General features: G+C 46.7%; 1 protein-coding gene across 1 annotated transcript in view; it reads left to right on the forward strand.

Moving 5' to 3' along the window:
• Nucleotides 1–583: 583 nt before the first annotated feature.
• LOC144677504 (nuclear receptor coactivator 1-like) overlaps nt 584–27,265 on the forward strand; it is a gene marked incomplete at its 5' end in the record, with an annotated part of 33,147 nt that continues 6,465 nt past the window's right edge. Inside the window, 5 exons of the mRNA XM_078537576.1 lie at nt 584–684; nt 3,815–3,992; nt 14,705–14,884; nt 15,505–15,600; nt 18,364–18,504. Coding sequence (XP_078393702.1) covers nt 584–684; nt 3,815–3,992; nt 14,705–14,884; nt 15,505–15,600; nt 18,364–18,504 — 696 coding nt within the window. The remainder of the gene's footprint in view (nt 685–3,814; nt 3,993–14,704; nt 14,885–15,504; nt 15,601–18,363; nt 18,505–27,265) is intronic.

Raw genomic sequence — 27,265 nt, forward strand, 5'->3', positions numbered from 1 at the left:
CGTGTGTGAGAGAGCGAGAGGAGCCGTGTACCGCACACGTGAACGAGAGATAGAGAAAGAGGGGCTGTGTATCGTGTGTGTGAGAAAGAGAGAGAGGAGCAGTGTACCATGTGTGTGGGAGGGTGGGGGTGGATGGGGGCCGTGTGCTGTGAGCGTGAGAGAGACATGCCGTGTAAAGCGCATGTGAGAGAGAGAGGGGCTGTGCACTCTGTGTGAGAGAGGGGGGGGCCGCATACCGCATGTGTGAGAAAGGGGCCTCATACCGCGCATGTGTGAGAGAGAGGGGGCTGCGTACCACACGTGAGAGAGAGAGAGAGAAAGAGAGGTGGGGCCGTGTAACGTGCATGCGTGAGAGAGAGAGTGGGGCCATGTACTGGTGTGTGAGGGGGGGCGTGTACCGCGCAAGAGAGAGAGAGAGAGAGGGGCCATGTACCGCACATTTCAGAATGCCTGCGTATCTGAGGGGCTTCTCTGCAGCCTTTGTAGAGACTCTCTGCCCCCAGTGCATGTCTTAATGCCCGATGTCGGCTGGGTGCTCTCTGGTGTTTCCTCATTTATTATCAATATTGTTTCCTCTCTACAGAGAAGGCAGCACAAGCGGAAGATGAGGTTCAGAAGTCTGACATCTCATCCAGCAGTCAATCCCTCATTGAGAAGGACACCCTAGGTCCACTTCTCCTAGAGGTATGGGCAGATTATTGACATACATAAGGGGCCCTTGTAAAGCATCACCAATCAGAGAACCTAGACTTCATTGGACTGATATTAAATTAGGGCAGGAATAGAGGACTGGATAGTCGCAGTAATGGTGGGATGTGTGGGGTTTGGAGAAAACAGCATTTGTGGAGTTGTGGCGGGGAGACACTGTGCTAGTGGGTCAGGTCCCACTGCTCCTGCACCCTGAAGGCTTTGGGTTGGGGGCACTGTGTCTGTATTTCTGTGTGTGGAGTCGTGCAGACTGCGTAAGTGAGTGAGGTGTGTGTGGGGAGGGGATGTTGGGGGAAGTTGTTAGATGTGGACCCCAGTCCTCTTGCATACTGAAATGTTCGGGATGGGGGTGGGTTGTAGGTGTGGTTTTTTAAAAATTTGTCTGAGATCTGGACGTCGTTGGCTAGGCCAGCATTTATTGCCCATCCCTAATTGCCATTGAGAAGGTGAGGTGAGAGTGACTGCCCTTGACATCAAGACCACATTTGGCCGAGTGTGGCATCAAGGAGCCCCAGCGAAACTGGAGTCAATGGGAATCAGGGGGAAAACTCTTCGCTGGTTGGAGTCAACCCTAGCACAAAGGAAGATGGTTGCTGTTGTTGGAGGTCAGTCATCTCAGTTCCAGGACATCACTGCAGAAGTTCCTCAGGGTAGTGTCCTAGGCCCAACCATCTTCAGCTGCTTCATCAATGACCTTACTTCCATCATAAGGTCAGAAGTGGGGGTGTTCGCTGATGATTGAAAAATGTTCAGCACCATTCACAACTCCTCAGATACTGAAGCAGTCCATGTCTAAATACAGCAAGACTTGGACAATATCCAGGCTTGGATTGACAAGTGTCAAGTAATATTCACATCATATAAGTGTCAGGCATTGACGATCTCTTACAAAAGAGAATCTAACCATCACCCCATGACATTCAATGGCATTACCATCACTGAATCCCCCACTATCAACATCCTGGGGGTTACCATTGACCAGAAACTGAACTGCACCAGCCATATAAATACTGTGGCTACAAGAGCAGGTCAGAGGTTAGGAATACTGCAACGAGTAACTCACCTCCTGACTCCCCAAAGCTTGTCCACCATCAACAAGGCACAAGTCAGGAGTGCGATGGAATACTCTCCACTTGCCTGGATGAGTGCAACTCACGTAACACTCAAGAAGCTTGACAATGTCCAGGACAAAGCAGCCCGCCCGATTGGCACCACATCCACAAACTATTGGAGAAAATTCTGAAGGAGAGTATCTATCTCCATTTGGAGAGGCAAGGTTTGATCAGGGATAGTCAGCATGGCTTTGTCAGAGGGAGGTCATGCCTAACAAATTTGATTGAATTTTTTGAGGAGGTGACCAGGTGTGTAGATGAGGGTAGTGCAGTTGATGTAGTTTATATGGATTTCAGCAAAGCCTTTGACAATGTCCCACATGGGAGACTTATAAAGAAGGCAAAGGCACATGGGATATGGGGTAATTTCATAAGATGGATTCAAAATTGGCTTAGTTGTAGGAGGCAGAGGGTGATGACAGAAGGATGCTTTAATGACTGGAAGCCAGTGTCCAGTGGCATACCACAGGGATCTGTGCTGGGTCCCCTATTATTTGTCATTTATATAAACGACATAGATGACTATGTTGGGGGTAGGATTAGTAAGTTTGCGGATGACACAAAGATTGGCCGGGTGTTTAACAGTGAGGTTGAGTGTCTTGGGCTACAGGAAGATATAGACGGGATGGTCAAATGGGCAGATAAGTGGCAGGTGGAATTTAACCCTGATAAGTGTGAGGTGATACACTTTGGAAGGAGTAATTTGACAAGGAAGTATTCAATGAACGGCATGACACTAGGAAGTTCTGAGGAACAAAGGGACCTTGGCTTGTGTGTCCATAGATCTCTGAAGGCAGAGGGGCATGTTAGTGGGGTGGTGAAAAAGGCATATGGGACACTTGCCTTTATCAATCGAGGCATAGATTACAAAAGTAGGGAGATCATGTTGGAGTTGTATAGAACCTTGGTGAGGCCACAGCTGGAGTACTGTGTGCAGTTCTGGTCACCACATTATAGGAAGGATGTGATTGCACTGGAGAGGGTGCAGAGGAGATTCACCAGGATGTTGCCTGGGATGAAACATTTAAGTTATGAAGAGAGGTTGGATAGACTTGAGTTGTTTTTGTTGGAACAGAGAAGACTGAGGGGCGGCCTGATCGAGGTGTACAAGATTATGAGGGGCATGGACAGGGTGGATAGGGAGCAGCTGTTCCCCTTAGTTGAAGGGTCAGTCACGAGGGGACGTAAGTTCAAGGTGAGGGGCAGGAGGTTTAGGGGGGATGTGAGGAAAAACTTTTTTACCCAGAGGGTGGTGAGGGTCTGGAATGCGCTGCCTGGGAGGGTGGTGGAGGCGGGTTGCCTCACATCCTTTAAAAAGTACCTGGATGAGCACTTGGCACGTCATAACATTCATGGCTGTGGGCCAAGTGCTGGTAAATGGGATTAGGTAGGTAGGTCATGTGTTTCTCACCTGTCAGTGCAGACTCGATGGGCCGAAGGGCCTCTTCTGCACTGTGTGATTCTGTGATTCACTCCCTCCACCACCGCCGCAAAATGGCAGCAGTGTGTACCAGGTACAAGATGCAGTACAGGAACTCACCAAGGCTCCTTGGACAGCATGATCACTAGCATCTAGTAGGACAAGGGCAGCAGATCAATGGGAACACCACCACCTGGATGTTCCACTCCAAGCCACTCATCATCCTGACTTGGAAATAATTCGCCGTTCCTTCACTGTTGCTGGGTCAAAATCCTGGAACTTACACTCTAACAGCACTGTGGGTGTACCTACACCCCAGGGACTGCATGTGGTGTGTTGAGGGTGTGGGTGAGAGTGGGAGGTGTGGGTGTGTGGCTGGGTTGAGGGTATGACTGGGAGTGGGGGTGAGTGTAGGTGGGAATGGGGCTGTGGTTGGATGTGGGGGTGCGAATGGAAGTGGGGTGGGGGTGGGGCTGTGAGTTGGAGTTTGGGTGTGGGTGTGGGTGGGAGTTGGGATGGGTGTGTGTGAGTGCCTCACTGTTCCTGTGTACTGAAGGCTTTCTGCTTTGTGCAGGCTCTGGATGGGTTTTTCTTTGTGGTGAATGGTGAGGGCCGCATCATGTTTGTCTCAGAGAACGTCACCAATTACCTGGGATACAAACAAGAGGAGCTGATGAACACCAGTGTCTACAGTATTCTGCACCTCGGCGATCATGCTGAGTTCGTTCGCAACCTACTGCCCAAGTCCATGGGTAAGATATTATCCTCCTATACAATCTGCATTATTTCTTGGGCAGGACAAAGGGGTAAGTGAGATCTGTGGCAGTAGAATAGTTCACCATGCAGCCGTTATTACCAGAGGGACAAGGGGAGACTGCTCAATATATCACTCACCTCTCTATCATAATACCCAGACTAGACACTTGAAGACATCATTTAGGCAGCACTCCTTAGTGTTATTACTGAGGGAGTGCTGCACTGTCGGTGGGTCAGTACTGAGGGAGCGCTGCACTGTCGGAAGGTCAGTACTGAGGGAGTGCTGCACTGTCGGAGGGTCAGTACTGAGGGAGTGCTGCACTGTCGGAGGGTCAATACTGAGGGAGCGCTGCACTGTCGGAGGGTCAATACTGAGGGAGCGCTGCACTGTCGGAGGGTCAATACTGAGGGAGTGCTGCACTGTTGGAAGGTAAGTACTGAGGGAGTGCAGCACTGGTGGAGGGTCAGTACTGAGGGAGCACTGCATGGGGGTGGGGAGGGTCAGTACTGAGGGAACGCTGCACTGTCGGAGGATCAGTACTGACCTAGTGCTGCGATATTGGAGGGTCAGGACTGAGGGAGTACACATTATTGGAGGGTCAGTACTGAGGAAATGCCTCATTATCGGAGGGACAGTACTGAGGGGGTGCTGCACTATCGGAGGGACAGTACTGAGGGGGTGCTGCACTGTCGGAGGGTCAGTACTGAGGGAGTGCTGTACTGTCGGAGGGTCAGTACTGAGGGAGTGCGGCACTATTGGTTGGCCAGTACTGAGGGAGTGCTATGCTATTGGAGGTTCAGTACTGAGCGAATGCTGCGCTATTGGAGGGTCAGTACTGAGGGAGTGCCACACCATTAGAGGATCAGTACTTACATAGAAACTAGGAGCAGGAGTAGGCCATTTGGCCCTTTGAGCCTGCTCCACCATTCATTATGATCATGGCTGATCATTGAACTCTATAGCCTGCTCCCGCTTTCTCCCCATACCCTTTGATCCCTTTCGCCCCAAGAGCTATATCTAACTCCTTCTTCAAAACATACAATGTTTTGGCCTCAACTACTTTCTGTGGTAGCGAGTTCCACAGGTTCACCACTCTCTGGGTGAAGAAATTTCTCCTCATCTCAGTCCTAAATAGTCTACCCCGTATCCTCAGACTGTGACCCCTGGTTCTGAACTCCCCCACCATCGGGAATATCCTTCCTGCATCTACCCTGTCTAGACCTGTTAGAATTTTATAGGTTTCTGTGAGATCCCCCCTCATTCTTTTGAACTCCAGCGAATATAATCCTAACTGACTCAATCTCTCCTCATATGTCAGTCCCGCCATCCCAGGAATCAGTCTGGTAAACCTTCGCTGCACTCCCTCGATAGCAAGAATATCCTTCCTCAGATAAGGAGACCAAAACTGCACTCAATATTCCAGGTGTGGTCTCACCAAGGCTCTGTATAATTGCAGCAAGACATCCCTGTTCCTGTTCTCGAATCCTCTGGCTATGAAGGCCAACATACCATTTGCCTTCTTTACCGCCTGCTGCACCTGCATGCTTACCTTCAGCGACTGGTGTACGAGGACACCCAGGTCTCGTTGCATATTCCCCTCTCTCAATTTTATAGCCATTCAGATAATAATCTACCTTCCTGTTTTTGCTACCAAAGTGGATAACCTCACATTTATCCACATTATACTGCATCTGCCATGCATTTGCCCACTCACTCAGCTTGTCCAAATCACACTGAATCATCTCTGCATCCTCCTCACAGCTCACTCTCCCAGCCAGCTTTGTGTCATCCGCAAATTTGGAGATATTACATTTAGTTCCCTCATTTAAATCATTAATATATATTGTGAATAGCTGGGGTCCCAGCACCGATCCCTGCAGTACCCCACTAGTCACTGTCTGCCATTCGGAAAAAGACCCGTTTATTCCAACTCTTTGTTTCCTGTCTGCCAACCAGTTTTCTATCCATCCCAATACATTACCCCCAATCCCACGCACTTTAATTTTATACACTAATCTCTTTGTCGAAAGCCTTGTGAAAGTCCAAATAAACCACATCCATTGGCTCCCCTTCATCAACTCTACTAATTACATCCTCGAAAAATTCCAGTAGATTTGTCAAGCATGATTTCCCTTTCGTACACTCATGCTGACTCTGTCTGTTTCAGCCACTGTTTTCCAAGTGCTCAGAGATCAAATCTTTTATAATGGACTCGAGAATTTTCCAATCTACCGACGTCAGGCTGACTGGTCTATAATTCCCTGTTTCTCTTTACCTCCCTTTTTAAATAGTGGGTTACATTAGCTATCCTCCAATCTGTAGGAACTGTTCCAGAGTCTATAGAATCTCGGAAGATGACCACCAATGTGGTGGTCATCTCTGGGATGTAGATTATCAGGCCCTGGGGATCTTTTGGCTTCAATCCCAACAATTTCTCCAACACCATTTCCCTACTAATACTGATTTCTTTCAGTCCCTCCCTCTCACTAAACCCTGTGTTCCCCAACATTTCTGGTATGTTACTTGTGTCCTCCTTTGTGAAGACAGAACCAAAGTATGTATTTAGTTGGTCAACCATTTCTTTGGTCCCCATTATAAATTCCCCTGTTTCTGACTGTAAGGGACCTACATTTGTCTTCACCAATCTTTTTCTCCTCACATACCTATAGAAACTTTTACAGTCAGTTTTTATGTTCCCCGCAAGCTTACTCTTGTACTCTATTTTCCCCTTCTTAATCAATCCCTTGGTCCTCCTTTGCTGAATTCTAAAGTGCTCCCAACCCTCAGGTCTGTTGTTTTTTTCTGACCAATTTGTACGCTTCTTCCTTGGATCTAATACTATCTCTAATTACCCTTGTAAGCCATGGTTTGGCCACCTTTCCTGTTTTACTTTTGCGCCAGACAGGAATAAATAATTGTTGCAGTTCACCCATGCACTCTTTGAATGTTTGCCATTGCCTATCCACCATCATCCCTTTAAGTAACGTTTCCCAATCCATCATAGCCAACTCACGTCTCATACCATCGTAGTTTCCTTTATTAAGATTCAGGACCCTAGTCTCGGAATCAACTATGTCACTCTCCATCTTGATGAAGAATTCTATCATATTATGGTCGCTCATCCCCAAGGGGCCTCGCACAACTAGATTGCCAATAATTCCTTTCTCATTACACAATGCCCAGTCGAGGATGGCCTGTTATCTAGTTGGTTCCTTAATGTATTGGTCCAGAAAAACATCCCGTATACGCTCCAGGAATTCCTCCACTATGGTATTGTTACTAATTTGATTTGCCCAATCTATATGCAGATTAAAGTCACCCATAATTACAGATGTTCCTTTATTACATGCGTCTCTAATTTCCTGTTTAATGCCATTCCCAACATCACCACTACAGTTTGGGGGTCTATATACAATCCCCACTAATGTTTTTTGCCCCTTAATGTTTCTCAGCTCTACCCATACAGATTCCATATCGTCGGAGCTAATATCTTTCCTCACTATTGCGTTAATTTCCTCTTTAACCAGTAATGCAACTCCACCGCCTTTTCCTTTTTGTCTGTCCTTCCTAAATACTGAATACCCCTGGATGTTCAGATCCCTTCCTGCAGCCATGACTCGGTAATCTCAACTATATCATACCTATTTACATCTAATTGTGCGGTTAATTCATCCACTTTATTGCAAATGCTCCTCGTGTTAAGGCACAAAGCCTTAAGGCTTGTCTTTTTAACATTACTTGTCCCGTTCCCACTATTTTTCACTGAGACCCTGTTTGCTTCTTGCCCTTGATTTCTGTGACTATCACTTTTCTTATTTTGCTTTCTGTCTTTTGTTGTTGTCCTTGATTCCCCCTCCTCTGACTCCTTGCATAGGTTCCCATCCCCCTGCCATTTTAGTTTAAATCCTCCCCAACCACTCTGGCAAATATTCCCCCTAGGACATCAGTCCTGGTCCTGCCCAGGTGTAACCTGTCTAGTTTGTACTGGTCCCACCTCCCCCAGAACCAGTCCCAATGTCCCAGGAATCTAAAACCCACCCCCTCACGCCATCTGTTCAGCTACGTATTCAACTGATATATCCTGCTATTTCTATTCTGACTGGCATGTGGCACTGGCAGTAACCCTGAGATCACTACCTTTGAGGTCCTACTTTTCAACTTACTTCCTAACTCCCTATATTCTGGTTTTAGGACCTCATGCCTTTTTTTACCAATGTCGTTTGTACCAATGTGTACCACGACCACTGGCTGTTCACCCTCCCCCTTCAGAATGTCCTCTAGCCGCTCTGAGACATCCTTGACCCTAGCGCCAGGGAGGCAACATACCATCCTGGAGTCTCGTTTGCAGCCACAGAAACACCTATCTATTCCCCTGACAATTGAATCTCCTAAAACTGTTGCATTCCCACACTTTTTACTCCTCCCCTGTGCAGAAGAGCCAACTGTGGTGCAACAAATTTGGCTGTTGCTGCTTTCCCCTGAGAGGCCATTCCCCCCCCACAGTATCCAAAGCGGTATATCTGTTTTGCAGGGGAATAGCCACAGCAGATTCCCGCACTGACTGCCTAGTCCTCTTCCTTTGCCTGGTGGTCACCCATTCCCTTCCTGCCTGTGGACTCTTAGCCTGCAGTGTGACCATCTCTCTATATGTGCTATCCACGATACTCTCCGCCTTGCGGATGCTCCACCGTGTCCCCAGCCGCCGCTCCAGCTCCAAAACCCGGGCTTCTAGGAGCTGCAGCTGGAGATACTTCCCGCACACATGCTGGCTCCGGGCACTGGAAATGTTCCCGGCTTCCTGCGTAGAGCAGGCAGAGCATACCATGGCTTTGAGCTCTCCTGCCATGACTTACCCCTTTTAAATTAAATTAAACCTTTTGGAAGATACTTCATATCAAATAATATCAATTACTCTCGGGCCTTACTTCCCTGCTCCTCATTGTTACAGAATATAGCCCTTACAAACGATGAACCTCAAAATAAGTCCTTAAAAACTGTAAGTGATAAAAGTAGTAAATACTTACCCAACCATACTCACGATACTCAAAGGATCACCTCATTCCCTCCTCACCGAACTCCCTCAGTCACCAAACTCCAACTTAAGCACTCTACTGCAGCTCAAAACAGCATTCCAGTGCAGACAAAGTCAGCACTGTAAGTTGACCTGTTCTTATACTCTCTGAATCTAGCCTCTGAAAACCTGTTTAAGCCAGTTATCTAATGAACTAGTTATAACTGCAAACAGAGCCTGTGTAAACCCTGTTTAAAAGCTGGCCTAAAACGCACCTTCTTCCAACCCAAACAGCAACTTTTAATTAATTACTGGAGGATCCAGAGTACTGAGAGAATGCGTGCTATTGGAGGGTCAGTAGGGGGTGCTGTGCAATTGGAGGGTCAGTACTGAGGGAGTGCTGTGCTTTTGGAGGGTCAGTACTGAAGGAGTGCTGTACTTTTGGAGGGTCAGTACTGAGGGAGTGCTGTGCTTTTGCAGGGTCAGTACTGAGGGAGTGCTGCACTGATAGAGATTCAGTGCTGAGGGAGCGCTTCACTGGAGGATGGTCAGTTCTGAGGGAGTGCTGCTCTGGTGCAGGGTCAGTACTGGGGAAGCGCTGCACTGGCAGAGGGTCAGTACTGAGGAAGCACTACACTGGCAGAGGGTCAGTACTGAGGGAGTGCTGCACTGTCGGAGGGTCAGTACTGAGGGAGCGCTGCACTGGCAGAGGGTCAGTACTGAGGAAGCACTACACTGGCAGAGGGTCAGTACTGAGGGAGTGCTGCACTGTCGGAGGGTCACTACTGAGGGATTGCTGCACTGTCGGAGTGTCATTACTGAGGGAGTGCTGCACTATTGGAGGGTCAGTACTAAGGGAGTGTCACACTATTGGATGGTCAGTATTGAGGGAGTGTTGCATTATTGGAGGGTCAGTACTGATGGAGTGACGCGCTATTGGAGGGTCAGTACTGAGGTTGTGCCGTGATATTGGAGGGTCAGGGCTGAAGGAGTGCTGCATTACTGGATGGTCAGTACTGAGGGAGTACTGCACTGTCGGAGGGTCAGTACTAAGGGGGTGCCGCGTTATCAGAGGGTCAGGACTGAGTTAGTTTTTTAAATCATTCATGGGATGTAGGCTTAGCTGGCTGGGCCAGCATTTATTGCCCATCCCTAGTTGCCCTTGAGAAGGTGGTGGTGAGCTGCCTTCTTGAGCCATTGCATTCCACGTGGTTTAGATACACCCAAAGTGCTGATACGGATGGAGTTCCAGGATTTTGATCCAGCGACAGTGAATGAACGGTGATATATTTCCAAGTCAGGATGGTGAGTGACTTGGAGGGGAACTTCTAGGTAGTGGTGTTCCCATGTGTCTGCTGCCCTTGACCTACTAGATGGTAGTGGTTGTGGGTTTGGAAGGTGCTGTTGAAGGAGCCTTGGTGAATTCCTGCAGTGCATCTTGTAGATGGTACGCTCTGCTGCCACTGTGTGTTGGTGGTGGAGGGAGTGAATGTTTATGGATGGGATGCCAATCAAGTGGGCTGCTTTGTCCTGGACAGTGTCAAGCTTCTTGAGTGTAGTGGGAGCTGCACTCATCCAGGCAAGTGGTGAATAGGCTTTGGGGAGTCAGGAGGTGAGTTACTCGCGCATGATTCCTAGCCTCTGACCTGCTCTTGTAGCCACAGTATTTATATGGCTAGTCCAGTTCAGTTTCTGGTCAATGGTAACCCCAGGATGTTGATAATGGGGGATTCAGTGATGGTAATGCCATTGAGCATCATGGGGCGATGGCTGAATTCTCTTTTGTCGGAAATGATCATTGCCTGACACTTGTGTGGCACGAATGTTACTTGCCACTTGTCAGCCCAAGCCTGGATATTGCCCAGGTCTTGCTGCATTTGGACATGGACTGCTTCAGTATCTGAGGAGTCACGAATGGTGCTTAATATTGTGCAATCATCAGCGAACATCCCCACTTCTGACCTTATGAGGAAGGAAGGTCAAGGGTAGTCACTCTCACCTCACCTCTGGAATTCAGCTCTTCTATCCATGTTTGAACCAAGGCTGTAATGAGGACAGGAGCTGAGTTGCCCTGCCGGAACCCACACTGGGCATCGTGCCACTTGATAGTACTGTTCATGACCCCTTCCATTATGGGGAGGCAATGGCGTAGTGGTACTGTCGCTGGACGAGTAATCCAGAGACCCAGAGTAATGCTCTGGGTCCGAGCTGTACCCGGGTCCGAATCCCGCCACGGCAGATGGTGGAATTTGAATTCAATAAAATCTGGAATTAAAAGTCTAATGATGATCGTGAAACCATTGTCGATTGTTGTAAAAACCCATCCGGTTCACTAATGTCCTTTAGGGAAGGAAATCTGCCGTCCTTACCTGGTCTGGCCTACATGTGACTCCAGACCCATAGCAATGTGGTTGACTCTTAAATGCAAGGCCAATTTGGGATGGGCAATAAATGCTGGCCTAGCCAGTGACGCCCAGATCCCAGGGAATGAATGTATAAAAATTACATTACTGATGATGGAGAATAGACTGATGAGATGGTAATTGGCCGGGTTGGATTTAGAGCCATAGAAGTCTACAGCATAGAACAAGGCCCTTCGGCCCATCGAGTCTGCGCTGGTCAAACAAGTACCTAAGTATTCAAATCCCATTTTCCAGCACTAGGCCCATAGCCTTGTATGCAATGGCATTGCAAATGCACATCCAAGTACTCCTTAAATGTTACGAGGGTTTCTGCCTCTATCACCCTTTCAGGCAGTGAGTTCCAGATCCCCACCACCCTCTGGGTGAAAAAATTCTTCCTCACATCCCCTCTAAACATCCTGCCCCTTACATTAAATCTATGTCCCCTGGTTATTGATCCCTCCACCAAGGGGAAAGGTTCCTTCCTGTCTACCCTATCAATGCCCCTCACAATTTTATACACTTCAGTCATGTCCCCCCTCAATCTCCTCTGCTCCAAGGAAAATATCCCCAGTCTATCCAATCTCTCCTCATAACTAAAACTCTCCAGCCCAGGCAACATCCTGGTAAATCTCCTCTGCACTCTCTCTAGTGCAATCACATCCTTCCTATAATGCGGATTTCAGAACTGCACACAATACTCTTAACTGTGGCCTAACCAGCGTTTTATACAGTTCCAGCATAACCCCCCTGCTCTTATATTCTATGCCTCGGCTAATAAAGGCAAGTATCCCATATGCCTTCTTAACCACCTTATCCACCTGTCCCCCTACCTTAAGGGACCGGTGGACATGCACACCAAGGTCCCTCTGATCCTTGGTACTTCCCAGTGTCCAACCATTCATCGTGTATTCCCGTGCCTTGTTTGTCCTACCCAAGTGCATCACCTGACACTTATCCAGATTAAATTCCATTTGCCACTGATCAGCCCACCTAATCAGCCCATCTATATCCTCCTGTAATCTAAGACTATCCTCCTCACTATTTACCACCCCACCAATTTTCGTGTCACCCGCGAACTTAGTGATCAACCCTCCTACATTCAAGTCTAAATCTAAGGATTTACCCTGCTTTTTGTGTACAGGACATACCTGGGCAATTTTCCATTGCTGGGTAGATGCCCAGTGTTGTAGCTGTACTGGAACAGCTTGGCTACGGGCGCGGCAAGTTCTGGAGCACAAGTCTTCAGTACTATTGCCAGAATATTGTCAGGGCTCAAAGCCTTTGCAGTATCCAGTGCTTTCAGCCGTTTCTTGATATCACGTGGAGTGAATCGAATTGGCTGAAGACTGGCATCTATAATGATGGGATCCTCCGGAGGAGTCTGAGATGGATCATCCATTCAGCACTTCTGGCTGAAGATTGTAGCAAATGCTTCAGCCCTATCTTTTGCACTAATGTGCTGGGCTCCTCCATCATAGAGGATGGGGATATTTGTGGAGCCTCTTCCTCCAGTGAGTTGTTTAATTGACCACCAGCGTTCACGACTGGATGTGGCAGGACTGCAGAGCTAAGATCTGATCCGTTGGTTGTGGGATCGCTTAGCCCTGTCTATCACTTGCTGCTTATGCTGTTTGGCACGCAAGTAGTCCTGTGTTGTAGCTTCACCAGGTTGACACCCCATTTTTAGGTGTGCCTGGTGCTGCTCCTGGCACGTCCTCCTGCACTCTTCACTGAACCAGGGTTGACCCCCTGGCTTGATGGTAATGGTAGAGTGGGGGATATGCCGGGCCATGAGGTTACAGATTGTGTTTGAGTACAATTCTGCTGCTGCTGATGGCCCACAGAGACCTCATGGATTCCCAGTCTTGAGTTGCTAGATCTGTTCGAAATCTATCCCATTTAGCACTGTGGTAGTGCCACACAACACGATGGAGGGTATCCTCAATGTGAAGGTGGGACTTAGTCTCCACAAGGACCGTGCGGTGGTCACTCCTACTGATACTGTCATGGACAGATGCAGGCAGGTTGGTGAGGATGAGGTCAAGTATGTTTTTCCCTCACCACCTGCCACAGACCCAGCTATGTCATTCAGGACTCGGCCAGCTCGGTCAGTAGTGGTGCTACTGAGCCACATGAATCAGACTCAAAACGTTAACTTTGTTTCTCTCTCCACAGATGCTGCTAGACCTGCTGAGTTTTTCCAGCATTTCCTGTTTTTATTTCAGATTTCCAGCTTCTGCACCATTTTGTTTTTATCTTAGAATGGTGATGAAGTTGGTTGGTGACCTCTTGACCTTGTTGTGACTCAGGTTAGTTGTGATTCACCTTTTTGTACATGAATCACAAGAAGTTATTCAGATACAGCAAGTGATGAGGAAGATAAATGTGATGTTGTTGTTTAATGCAAGGGGGATGGAATATAAAAGTAGGGATGTTTTGCTACAGTTGTACAGGGTGTTGGTGAGGCCACATCTAGAATACTGAGTACAGTTTTGGTGTTCATATTTAAGAAAGGGTATAAATGTTTTCGAAGCAGTTCAGAGAAGGGTCACTCAACTGACACCTGAGATGGAGGTGGGGTTACCTTATGAGGAAAGGTTGGACAGGCTGGGCCTATATCCATTGGAATTTAGAAGACTGAGAGGTGATCTTATTGAAACATATAAGATCCTGAGGGGATTTGACAGGGTGGATGCTGAAAGGATGTTTCCCCTTGTGGGAGAGACTAGAACTAGGAAACACAGTTTAAAAATAAGGGGGTCTCATTTAAGATGGAGAAGAGGAGAAATACTTTCTCTTTGCGGGTCATGTGCCTTTGGAACTGTCTTCGCTGGAGAGCGGAGGAGGCAGGGTCATTGAATGTTTTTAAGCCACGGGTAGATAGATTCTTGACCAGCAATGGAGACGGGTTATCAGCGGTAGGGAATGCGGAGTTGAGGCCACAATCTGATCAGCTGTGATTTTATTGAATGGCGGAGCAGACTCGGGGGATCGACTGGCCTATTCCTCCTAATTTGTGTTTGTGTGAACTAAAGCAGGTTAACTGCTCTTTCATTCCTCATCATTAGTGGGATCTTGCTGTGTCCCAGATGTTGTACAAATGACTGATGGTCAATGAGGTATTGGTTGGAAGTTTCACCAGAGTTTCTCCTGTTTCCCTGGAACATTCCCCTGCCACTGAACTCCCCACAACCCCCAGCACATTCCCTCACCCCAGTGGTGCAATTCCCACTGTATGTTGCCCCAGTTCATTTACCCTGGCACCTTCTAACCAGTTGCTCCTGCTTTCAGTGAACAGCGTCCCTTGGTCGAAGGAGAGCACCAGGCGGAACAGCCATACTTTCAACTGCCGGATGCTGGTGCGTGTAATGGAGGAGGAAGATGTAGATAATCGGGAGGCGAAGCAGCAATATGAGACAATGCAGTGTTTCACTGTGTCACAGCCCAGGTCTATAAAGGAGGAAGGAGATGGTAAGTAGGTTTTGAAGAACAGGACGGTTATGAAATAAAAACAGAAAATGCTGGAAAAACTCAGCAGGTGTGGCAGCATCTGTGGAGAGAGAAACAGAGTTAACGTTTCGAGTCAAATATGACTCTTCTTCAGAGCCAGACAGACTCAGAAAGTTAACTCTGTTTCTCTGTCCACAGATGCTGCCAGACCTGCTGAGATTTTCCAGCATTTTCTGTTCTTATTTCAGATTTCCAACTTCCGCAGTATTTTGCTTTTATCTTAGGATGGTGATGAAGTTGGCTGGAGACCTCTTGACCTTGTTCTGTCTCAAGTTGGTTGTGATTCACCTTTTTGCCCATTTCTCCCAATACCGACACTTGCTGTTTGCCAGCCAATTGGCTGCTCGATGCTGGATGAGTTGCCCTGGGGTAAGGCTGGCTGTGATGGAGAGCCTGAAGTTTGCGTGGCACATCCCAGAGAAGTTGTCCCAGCATAGCACCATTGTTGTATCATTGTCAGCATGAGAGGATGAAGCGAAAAGCTATCTCTGGGGAGAAGCAGCTACAGCCTCATCCTGTTCCCTTGCTGGCAGCCTCATGGGTGTCTGATTCTAATGGTTGTCTTTTTAATTGCTCCACAGATCTGCAGTCCTGTTTGATCTGCATAGCCCGGAGATTACCGAAACCACAGCTCTCCCCTGTGTCTGAGACATTCATTACCAAACAGGACACAACGGGTAAGGACAGTGACTCTGACGAAGGCTTGATGCAGTCCTGTGAATTGAAAGAACTGATGGTGCATGGGGAACAAGTCCTGGGAATTAGGATTAAGGGGGAAATGGAAATTAGTGGTGGGATGTTACTGGGGAAAAACATTGCAGTGGATCATGTTAAATGTGGTCAGAGAAAATTAAATGTGTTTCCAGAAAGGGAAAGGTGTGAGGGAACATAAGAAATAGTAGCAGGAATAGGCCATTAGGCCCCTTAAGCCTGCTCCACCATTCAATAAGATCATGACTGATCTGATCGTGGTCTCAACTTCACTTTCCTGCCTGTCCCCCAGAACCTTTGACTCCCTTGTAGATCAAACCTGGTGAACCTTCTCTGAACTGCCTCCAATCCCTCCTTAACTAACCATTGCTTGCCTACCATCATACCTTTTAACGTAGTTCCCCAATCTACCTCAGCCAACTTTTCCCTCATACCTTTGTTGTTTCCTTTGTTTAGATTTAAGACATTAGTTTCAGATTGAACAATCTCACTTTAAAAATTAATGTAAAATTCCTTCATATTATGGTCACTCTTCCCTAAAGGCTCCTTTACAACGAGATTATTAATTAGCCCTTTTTAATTGCAGAATATTAGAAAGAAAATAGTCTGTTCTCAAGTTGGTTCCTCAACAAACTGTGGTAGAAAACCATCTCGTATCCAATCTAGGAATTTGTCTTCCTCAGCATTAGTGCTCATTTGGTTTACCCAGTCTTATGTAGATTGAAGTCCCCTACGATGCCCCTTGCTACATGCACCTCTAATTTCTTGATTTCTACCACTCCCTCCATTATCACTACTGTTTGGTGGCCTATAAACAACTCCTACCAATGTTCGCTGCCCTTATTTTGTTAGCTCCACCCAAACTGATTCTACATCTTCATCTTACAATCTAAGATCCTCTCTCATTAACATATTGATCTCATCCTTTACTAACAGCGTTACCCCAACTCCTTCCTTTATTTTGCCTATCCCTCCTAAAATGTCGAATACCCTTGAACATTCAGTTCCCAGCCTTGGTCACCCTGCAGCCACGTCTCCGTAATGGTAATTAGATCATATGTGTGTATTTCCATTTCTGCCGTCAATTCATCGACTGTGTTGTAAATGCAGTGTGCAGTCAGATAAAGTGCTTTTAATTGTGTCTTTTTATTATTTTTCAACTTCTAGCTGCTGACACACCCTTAAATTTCTATACTCTGCCCCTCCCGGCCACACAGATTATCAATTCCTTTACTGCTACCTTGCTCTCATGCTTTGTTCTCTCTTTTTGATTTATCAGATCTTCTCTCACTTGATCCCTCACCCCCACTATTTAATTTAAAGCCCTCTCTACTGCCCTAGCTGTACGACTTGCCAGAACACTGGTCCCACCACAGACTGTCCCAACAGTACAGATCCCGCTTTCCCCAGTACTGGTGCCAGTGCCCCATGAATCAAACCCGTTTCTCCCACACCAATCTTTGAGCCACGCATTTAACTTTCCAATCTTATTTGCTCTACATCAATTTTCTCATGGCTAAGCTAGTAATCCAGAGATCATTACCTTTAAGGTTCTGCTTTAAAATTTAGCCCCGAATTAAATTTACAGATGGAGACCCCATGGAGCCTTTTCCACTTTTCATGGCTGATCTGTATCTACTCCTGTCTATGTCGTTGGTGCCCACATGGACCATGACAGCTAGAACCACCCCCTCCCACTGCAAGTTCCTCGCCAGCCCTCAGCAGATATCCCCAACCTCGGCATCTGTATAATCTCACATTTTCCCACATACTCCATCTGCCAAATTTTTGCACATTCATTTGTCCAACCCATATCCCTTTGCAAATTCCTTATGTCCTCCTCACAACTTAACTTTCCCACATATTTTTTTGGGACCTAGAGAAGTAGGACATTCAGCCCGTGGAGTTTTTTGCACTTTTCGTGGCTGATCTGCATTTTTAACCTTAATACCCTTGCATAACAATAACCTATCAACCCTAGTTTTGCTATTTTCAACTGATCTCCAGTAACCACAGCTTTTTGGGGAAGAGTGTCCCAGATTTCTTGTACTATTTGTAAAGTGCTTCCTGATTTCACCACTAAAAAGCCTGGCTCCAATTTTAAGATTGTACCTCCTTGTTCTGATCTCCATGCCCTATCAAATACTTTAATCATCTTAAACACTTCAGTTAGATCTCCCTTTCCTCTTCCATACATAAGCCTAGTTTATGCAACCAGTCCTTGTAATTTAACCAATTTAGCACTGTTATTGTTCTGGTGAAACTGCACTGCACACTCTCCAAGATCAATATATCCTTCCTGAAGTGCAGCGTACAGAACTGAACACAGATTTCCAGATGGTGTTTCATCAGAGCTCTGTACAGCTGTAATATCACTTCCACCCCTTTAAATTCCAGCCCCTAACTTTCTAGATACTAATGACCTCAAGGAATATGGGGATAGTGCGGGAAAGTGGCGATGAGGTAGATGATCAGCCATGACCTATTTGAATAGTGCAGCAGGCTTAAGCGGCTGAATGGCCTCCTCTTGCTCCTGTGTTCCCCCTTGAGATGAAGGCTTACATTTCATTCACCATTTTAATTTTTCTTTGTTGAGATGAGTAGGTGGGGTTGAGGATTTGAGGACCGGGTGGGGTTGTGGATTTTCTCTTTATTTCTTAATGGCTGAGATGAGCTGTATTGGTTCTGATTGGTTTTTAACTCTGTTTCTGATCTGTTATTTTCTCTAGGAAAGATCATCTCCATTGATGCAAGCACTCTGCGGGCCTCTGGTAGAGTGGGCTGGGAGGACCTGGTCAGGAAATGTATCTACGCTTTTTTCCAACCCCAGGAACGGGGGCCCTCTTATGCTAAACAGCTGCTTCAGGAAGGTAGGTACCTGCTCTCTCACTCACTGGACAGTGATCAGGAGCAGGAACACTGGCTGATTACCCCTCTCTCTCTCTGTAACCCAGGGATCACTGGACAGTGATCAGGAGCAGGAACACTGGCTGATTACCCCTCTCTCTCTCTCTCTAACCCAGGGATCACTGGACAGTGATCAGGAGCAGGAACACTGGCTGATTACCCCTCTCTCTCTCTCTCTCTCTAACCCAGGGATCACTGGACAGTGATCAGGAGCAGGAACACTGGCTGATTACCCCTCTCTCTCTCTCTCTCTCTAACCCAGGGATCACTGGACAGTGATCAGGAGCAGGAACACTGGCTGATTACCCCTCTCTCTCTCTCTATAACCCAGGGGTCACTGGACAGTGATCAGGAGCAGGAACCCTGGCTGATTACCCCTCTCTCTCTCTCTAACCCAGGGATCACTGGACAGTGATCAGGAGCAGGAACACTGGCTGATTACCCCTCTCTCTCTAACCCAGGGATCACTGGACAGTTTCTATTTTATTTATTTATGGGATGTGGGCTTCGCTGGCTGGGCCAACATTTATTGCCCATCCCTAATTGCCCTTGTGAAGGTGGTGGTGAGCTGCCTTCATGAACCGCTGCAGTCCATGTGGTGCAGGTACACCCACAGTGCTGTTAGGGAGGGAGTTCCAGGATTTTGACCCAGCGATAGTGAAGGAACGGTGACATATTTCCAAGCCAAGATGGTGAGTGACTTGGAGGGGAACTTCCAGCTGGTGGTGTTCCCATCTATCCGCTGCCCTTGTCCTTCTAGATGGCAGTGGTCGTGGGTTTGGAAGGTGATCAGGAGCAGGATCCCTGGCTGATTTTCTCTCTCTCTCTCTCTCTCTCTCTCTTCTTTTTCTCTCTCTCTCTCTCTCTCTCTCTCTCTCTCTCTCTCTCTCTCTCTCCCCCTCACTCTCCCCCTCTCCCCCTCTCTCTCTCTAACCCAGGGATCACTGGACAGGGGTCAGGTACAGAAATCCTGGCTCTTTTCCCTTTGGAATCTGCTTCCACCACCCTTTTAGTTAGAATGTTTCAGACCACAGCAATTTGCTATATAATTTCTTATAGAAACATAGAAACCAGGAGCAGGAGTAGGCCATTCGGCCCTTCGAGCCTGCTCTGCCATTCATTATAATCACGGCTGATCATCCAACTCAAAAGCCTGCTCCCACTTTCTCCCCATATCCTTTGATCCCTTTCGCCCCAAGAGCTATATCTAACTCCTTCTTGAAAACATACAATGTTTTGGCCTCAGCTACTTTTTGTGGTAGCGAATTCCACAGGTTCACCAATCCCTGGGTGAAGAAATTTCTCCTCATCTCAGTCCTAAATGGTCTACCCCGTATCCTCAGACTGTGACCCCTGGTTCTGAACTCCCCCACCATCGGGAACATCCTTCCTGCATCTACCCTGTCTAGACCTGTTAGAATTTTATAGGTTTCTATGAGATCCCCCCTCATTCTTTTGAACTCCAGCGAATGTAATCCTAACCGACTCAATCTCTCCTCATATGTCATTCCCGCCATCCCAGGAATCAGTCTGGTAAACCTTCGCTGTACTCCCTCTATAGCAAGTACATCCTTCCTCAGATAAGGAGACCAAAACTGCACACAATATTCCAGGTGTGGTCTCACCAAGGCCCTGTATAATTTCAGCAAGACATCCCTGCTCTTGTTCTCGAATCCTCTTGCTATGAAGGCCAACATACCATTTGCCTTCTTTACCGCCTGCTGCACCTGCATGCTTACCTTCAGCGACTGGTGTACGAGGACACCCAGGTCTCGTTGCATATTCCCCTCTCTCAATTTATAGCCATTCAGATAATAATCTGCCTTCCTGTTTTTGCTACCAAAGTGGATAACCTCACATTTATCCACATTATACTGCATATGTCATGCATTTGCCCACTCACTCAGCTTGTCCAAATCACACTGAAGCATTTCTGCATACTCCTCACAGCTTACCCTCCCAGCCAGCTTTGTGTCATCCGCAAGTTTGGAGATTTTACATTTAGTTCCCTCATCTAAATCATTAATATATATTGTGAATAGCTGGGGTCCCAGCACCGATCCCTGCGGTACCCCACTAGTCACTGCCTGCCATTCGGAAAGACACCCATTTATTCCTACTCTTTGTTTCCTGTCTGCCAACCAGTTTTCTATCCATCTCGATACACTACCCCCAATCCCATGTGCTTTAATTTTACACGTTAATCTCTTATGTGGGACTTTGTCGAAAGCCTTCTGAAAGTACAAATAAACCACATCCACTGGCTCCCCCTCATCAACTCTACTGGTTACATCCTCGAAAAATTCCAGTAGATTTGTCAAGCATGATTTCCCTTTGAAAATCCATGCTGACTCTGTCCGATTCTGCCACTGTTTTCCAAGTGCTCAGCTATTAAATCTTTTTTTGACCAGTCAGCCTGATGTCGGTAGTGGGGAAAATTCTCAAGTCCATTATAATTCCCTTTTTTCTCTCTACACCCCTTTTTAAATAGTGGGGTTACATTAGCTACCCTCCAATCTGTAGAAACTGTTCCACAGTGTATAGAATCTCGGAAGATGACCACCAATGCACCCACTGTTTCCAGGGCCACTTCCTTAAGTACTCTGGGATGTAGATTATCAGGCCCTGGGGATTTATCGGCCTTCAATCCCATCAATTTCCCCTACACCATTTCCCTACTAATACTGATTTCTTTCAGTTCCTCCCTCTCACTAAACCCTGTGTTCCCCAACATTTCTGGTATGTTATTTGTGTCCTCCTTTGTGAAGACAGAACCAAAGTATGTATTTAGTTGGTCAGCCATTTCTTTGGTCCCCATTATAAATTCCCCTGTTTCTGACTGTAAGGGACCTACGTTTGTCTTCACCAATCTTTTTCTCCTCACATACCTAAAGAAACGTTTACAGTCAGTTTTTATGTTCCCCGCAAGCTTACTCTTGTACTCTATTTTCCCTTTCTTAATCAATCCCTTGGTCATCCTTTGCTGAATCCTAAAGTGCTCCCAAACCTCAGGTCTGTTGTTTTTTTCTGGCCAATTTGTACGCTTCTTTCTTGGATCTAATACTATCTCTAATTACCCTTGTAAGCCATGGTTTGGCCATCTTTCCTGTTTTACTTTTGTGCCAGACAGGAATAAACAATTGTTGCAGTTCACCCATGCACTCTTTGAATGTTTGCCATTGCCTATCCACCATCATCCTTTTAAGTAACGTTTCCCAATCCATCATAGCCAACTCGTGCCTCATACCATCGTAGTTTCCTTTATTAAGATTCAGGATCCTAGTCTCAGAATCAACTACATCATTCTCCATCTTGATGAAGAATTCTGTCATATTATGGTCGCTCATCCCCAAGGGGCCTCGCACAACTAGATTACCAATCATTCCTTTCTCATTACACAATACCCAGTCTAGGATGGCCTGTTGTCTAGGTGGTTCCTCAATGTATTGATCCAGAAAACCATCCTGTACACACTCCAGGAATTCCTCCGCTACGGTCTTGTTACTAATTTGATTTGCCCAATCTATATGCAGATTAAAGTCACCCATAATTACAGATGTTCCTTTATTGCATGCATCTCTAATTTCCTGTTTAACGCCATTCCCAACATCACTACTACATATACAAACCCCACTAACGTTTTTTGCCCCTTAGTGTTTCTCAGCTCTATCCATACAGATTCCACATCGTCGGAGCTAATATCTTTCTTCACTATTGCATTAATTTCCTCTTTAACCAGCAATGCAACTCCACCGCCTTTTCCTTTTTGTCTTTCCTTCCTAAATACTGAATACCCCTGGATGCTCAGTTCCCATCCCTGGTCACCCTGCAGCCATGTCTCCGTAATCCCGACTATATCATACCTGTTTACATCTCTTTGGGCGGTTAATTCATCCACTTTATTGCAAATGCTCCTCGCGTTAATGCACAAAGCTTTAAGGCTTGTCTTTTTAACATTACTTGTCCCGTTCCCACTATTTTTCACTGAGGCCCTGTTTGATTCTTGCCCTTGAATTCTCTGCCTATCACTTTTCTTATTCCCCTTTCTGTCTTTTGTCCTTGTTCTTGATTCCCCCCTCCTCTGACTCCTTGCATAGGTTCCCACCCTCTTGCCGTTTTAGTTTAAACCCTCCCCAACCACTCTGGCAAATGTTCCCCCTGAGATATCAGTCCCGGTCCTGCCCAGGTGTAACCCGTCCAGTTTGTACTGGTCCCACCTCCCCCAGTACTGGTCCCAATGACCCAGGAATCTGAAACCCTCCTCCTCCCATCATCTGTTCGGCCACCTATTCATCCGATATATGCTGCTATTTCCACCTGACTAGTGAGTGGCACTGGTAGTAATCCTGACCACTGTACTGCGACCACTGGCTGTTCACCCTCCCCCTTCAGAATGTCCTGTACCCGCTCTGAGACATCCTTGACCCTAGTGCCAGGGAGGCAACATACCATCCTGGAGTCTCGTTTGCAGCCGCAGAAACGCCTATTTATTCCCCTTACTATTGAATCCCCTATAACTGTTGCATTCCCACACTTTTTACTCCTCCCCTGTGCAGCAGAGCCAACCGTGGTGCAATGAATTTGGCTGTCGCAGCTTTCCCCTGAGAGGCCATTCCCCCCAACAGTATCCAAAGCGGTATATCTGTTTTGCAGGGAAATAGCCACAGGAGATTCCTGCACTGCCTGCTTTGTTCTCTAGCTCTACCTGGTGGTCACCCATTCCCTTCCTGCCTGTGGACTCTTAGCCTGCGGTGTGACCACCTCTGTATAAGTGCTATCCACGATACTCTCTGCCTTGCGGATGCTCCACCGTGTCCCCAGCTGCCGCTCCAGATACAAAACCCCGGCTTCCAGGAGCTGCAGCTGGAGACACTTCCCGCACACATGCTGGCCCCGGGCACTGGAAATGTTCCCGGCTTCCCACATAGAGCAGGAGGAGCACACCACAGATTTGAGCTCTCCTGCCATGACTTACCCCTTTAAGTTAAATTAAACCTTTGGAAGATACTTAATATCATTTACTCTAGAGCCTTTCTTCCCTGCTCCTCGTTGTTACAGAATATAGCCCTTACAAATGATGAACCGTAAAATAAGACCTTAAAAATTATAAGCAATAAAAGTAGTAAATACTTACCCGCCCATACTCATGGTACTCAATGGATCACCTTGTTCCGTCCTCACTGAACTCCCAAAGCAGCACTCCAGTGCAGACTGTGATGCTGACTGCAGGACACTCTTCCCAGACTCCTCGTATCACCTCTGATTCTTGTGGCAATTACCTGATATCTGGGTCCTCTTGCTAAAGATCCTTCTGCCATTGGAAACATTTTCTCCATACTTACTCTGTTTAAGCCCTTTGTAATTTTGAACACCTCTACCAAACTTCCTATTAACCTTTACTGCTCTGTTATGAGTAACCTGAGTTTTTCCAATCTCTTCATGTAACTGAAGTCTCTACTCTCATCAACCCCTCTGTTATTTCGCCAACGAACTCCATCAAGTTTGTTCAACACATTTTGCCTTTCACAAATCCATGCTGGCTTTTAGTAGTTATTGGCTTATAATTTTCGAAGTGCCAAATAATTTTGTCATGAATTAATATCTCTAAAACTTCCCCACCATTGGCACTGGCCTGAGTGGCTTGTAGTTGCATGCTTTATCTCCGTCCTTCTTTGAACAAGGGGGTAACGTTAGCAGTCCTCCAGTTCTCTGGCACCACCCCAGTATCTAAGGAATATTGAAAAATTGTGGCCAGAGCCTCCACAATTTCCATCCTTCCCTCTCACAGCAGTTTAGGTTGCATCCCATCCAGACCTGATGACTTTGTTACTTTGAATGCTGCCAACCTTATAAATAACCTTAAGAAACGTGAAATGATTCATTTTTGGTAGGAAGAACACTGAGAGACAATATAAAATAAAGGGTACAATTCTAAAAGGGGCGGAGGAGCAGAGAGACCTAGGTGCATATGTGAATAAATCAGTGAGGGTGGCAGGACAGGTTGGGAGTACTGTTAATAAAGCACACAATATCCTTTATTAATAGGGGCATAGAGTACTTGTATAAAACAGTGGTTCAGCCTCATCTGTAGTATTGTATCCAGTTCTGAGTGCCACACTTTAGGAAGGATGCGAAAGCATTAGAGAGAGTGCAGAAAAGATTCACAAGAATGGTCCGAAGGATGAGGAAATTAAGTTATGTAGATGGATTGGAGAAGTTGGGACTGTTTTCTTTGGAGAAGAAAAGGCTAAGAGGAGATTTGATAGAGGTATTCAAAATCACGAGGGGTCTGGACTGAGTAGATAGGGAGAAACTGTTCCCACTGGTGGAAGGATTGAGAATAAGAGGGCACAGATTTAAAGTAATTGATATAAGAAGCAATGGCAACATAAGGTAAAACTTTTTCACGCAGCGAGTGGTTAGGGACTGGCATGCACTGCCTGAAAGTGCGATGGAGGCAGGGTCAGTTGAGGCGTTCAAAAGGGAATTGGATTATTATCTAGAGAGGAAGAATGTGCAAAGTTACGGGGAGAAGGCAGGGTGTGGCACCGGGTGACTTGTTCCTTCAGAGGGCCAGTGCCGGATGGATGACCCATCTGGGCCTCCTCTTGAGGTCCCCAGCATCATAGATGCCTGTCTTGAGCTAATTCGATTCACTCCACGTGATATCAAGAAACGGCTGAAGGCACTGGATACTGGAAAGGCAATGGGCCCTGACAATATTCCGACAATAGTACTGAAGACTTGTGCTCCAGAACTTGCCGTGCCCCTAGCCAAACTGTTCCAGTATGGCTACAACACTGGCATCTACCTGGCTATGTGGAAAATTGCCCAGATATGTCCGTACAACAAAAAACAGGTTAAATCCAACCCGGCCAATTACCGCCCCATCAGTCTACACTCGATCATCAGCAAAGTGATGGAAGGGGTCATTGACAGTGCTATCAAGCGGCACTTGCCCAGCAATGACCTGCTCACTGACACTGAATTTGGGTTCTGCCAGGGCCACTCGGCTCCTGACCTCATTACAGCTTCGGTCCAAATGTGGACAAAAGAGCTGAATTCCCGAGGTGAGGTGAGAGTGACTGCCCTTGACATTAAGGCCGCATTTGACCGAGTGTGGCATCAAGGAGCCCTAGCAAAACTGGAGTCAATGGGAATCGGGGAAAACTCTCCACCTGTTGGAGCCATACCCAGCACAAAGAAAGATGGTTGTGGTTGTTGGTCAATCACCTCAGCTCCAGGACATCATTGCAGGAGTTCCTCAGTGTAGTGCCCTAGGCCCAACCATCTTCAGCTGCTTCATCAATGACCTTCCTTTCATCATAAGGTCAGAAGAGGAGATGTTCGCTGATGATTGCACAATGTTTAGCACCATTTGCAACTCCTCAGATACTGAAGAACATAAGAAATAAAAGCCCTTCGAGCCCACTCTGCCATTCAGTGAGATCATGGCTGATCTTTTACTTCAACACTATTTTCCTGCACTATCCCCGTATCCGTTGATGATTTTAATATGTAGAAATCTGTCGATCTTTGTCTTGATCATACTCAATGACTGAGCCTCCACACCCCTCTGGGGCAGAGAATTCCAAAGATTCACCACCCTCTGAGTGAAGAAATTCCTCCTCATCTCAGTCCTAAATGGTCTGCCTCTTAGTCTGAGACCCTGTCCCCTGGTTCTAGACCTCCCCACCCCAGCCAGAGGAAACACCCTTCCTACCTTTTAGAACAGAGATGAGGAGAAACTTCTTTAGCCAGAGAGTGGTGAATCTATGGAATTCATTGCCACAGAAGGCTGTGGAGGCCAGGTCATTGAGTGTATTTAAGACCGAGATAGATAGGTTCTTGATTGGTAAGGGGATCAAAGGTTACGGGAAGAAGGCAGGAGAATGGGGTTGAGAAACTTATCAGCCATGATTGAATGGCGGAGCAGACTCGATGGGCCGGATGGCCTAATTTCTGCTCCTATGTCTTATCTACCTGTCGGAGCCCTGTAAGAATTTTGTATGTTTGAATGAGATCATCTCTCATTCTTCTAAACACCAGAGAATAAAGCCCAGTCTATTTAATCTTTCCTCATAGGACAATCCCCCCACCCCAGGAATTAGTTTGTTGAACCTTCATTGCACTCCCTCTTTGGCAAATGTAATCCCACTATTTAAGAAAGGAGGGAGAGAGAAAATGAGGAACTACAGACCTGTTAGCCAGACATCAGTTGTAGGGAAAATGTTAGAGTCTAATAAAGGATGTGATAAAGGACACTTGGAAAATACGGTAGGATTGGGCAGAGTTAACATGAATTAACAAAATTAGAGCATATGGGACACCAAAACTGTACACAATACTCCAGGTGCGGTCTCACCAAGGCTCTATACAATTGCAATAAGATATCTTTACTCCTATACTCAAATCCTCTTGTAATAATGGCCAACATACCATCTGCCTCCTTAACTGCTTGCTGCACCTGCATGTTAGCTTTCAATGACTCGTGAACAAGGACATCCAAGTCTCTTTGAAGTTCAACACTTCCCAGCTTCTCACCATTTAAGAAATACTCTGTATTCCTGTCTTTTCTACCGAAGTGGATAACCTCACATTTCCCCACATTATATTCCATCTGCCAAATTTTTGCCCACTCGCTTAGCCTCTCCAAATCCCCATGAGGCATCTTTGCATCCTCTTCAACTCTTTTGTGTCATCTGCAAACTTGGAAATATTACA

This window comes from Cetorhinus maximus, unplaced genomic scaffold, assembly GCF_964194155.1.
Source record: "Cetorhinus maximus unplaced genomic scaffold, sCetMax3.hap1.1 HAP1_SCAFFOLD_2602, whole genome shotgun sequence".
Classification (NCBI taxonomy): domain Eukaryota; kingdom Metazoa; phylum Chordata; class Chondrichthyes; order Lamniformes; family Cetorhinidae; genus Cetorhinus; species Cetorhinus maximus.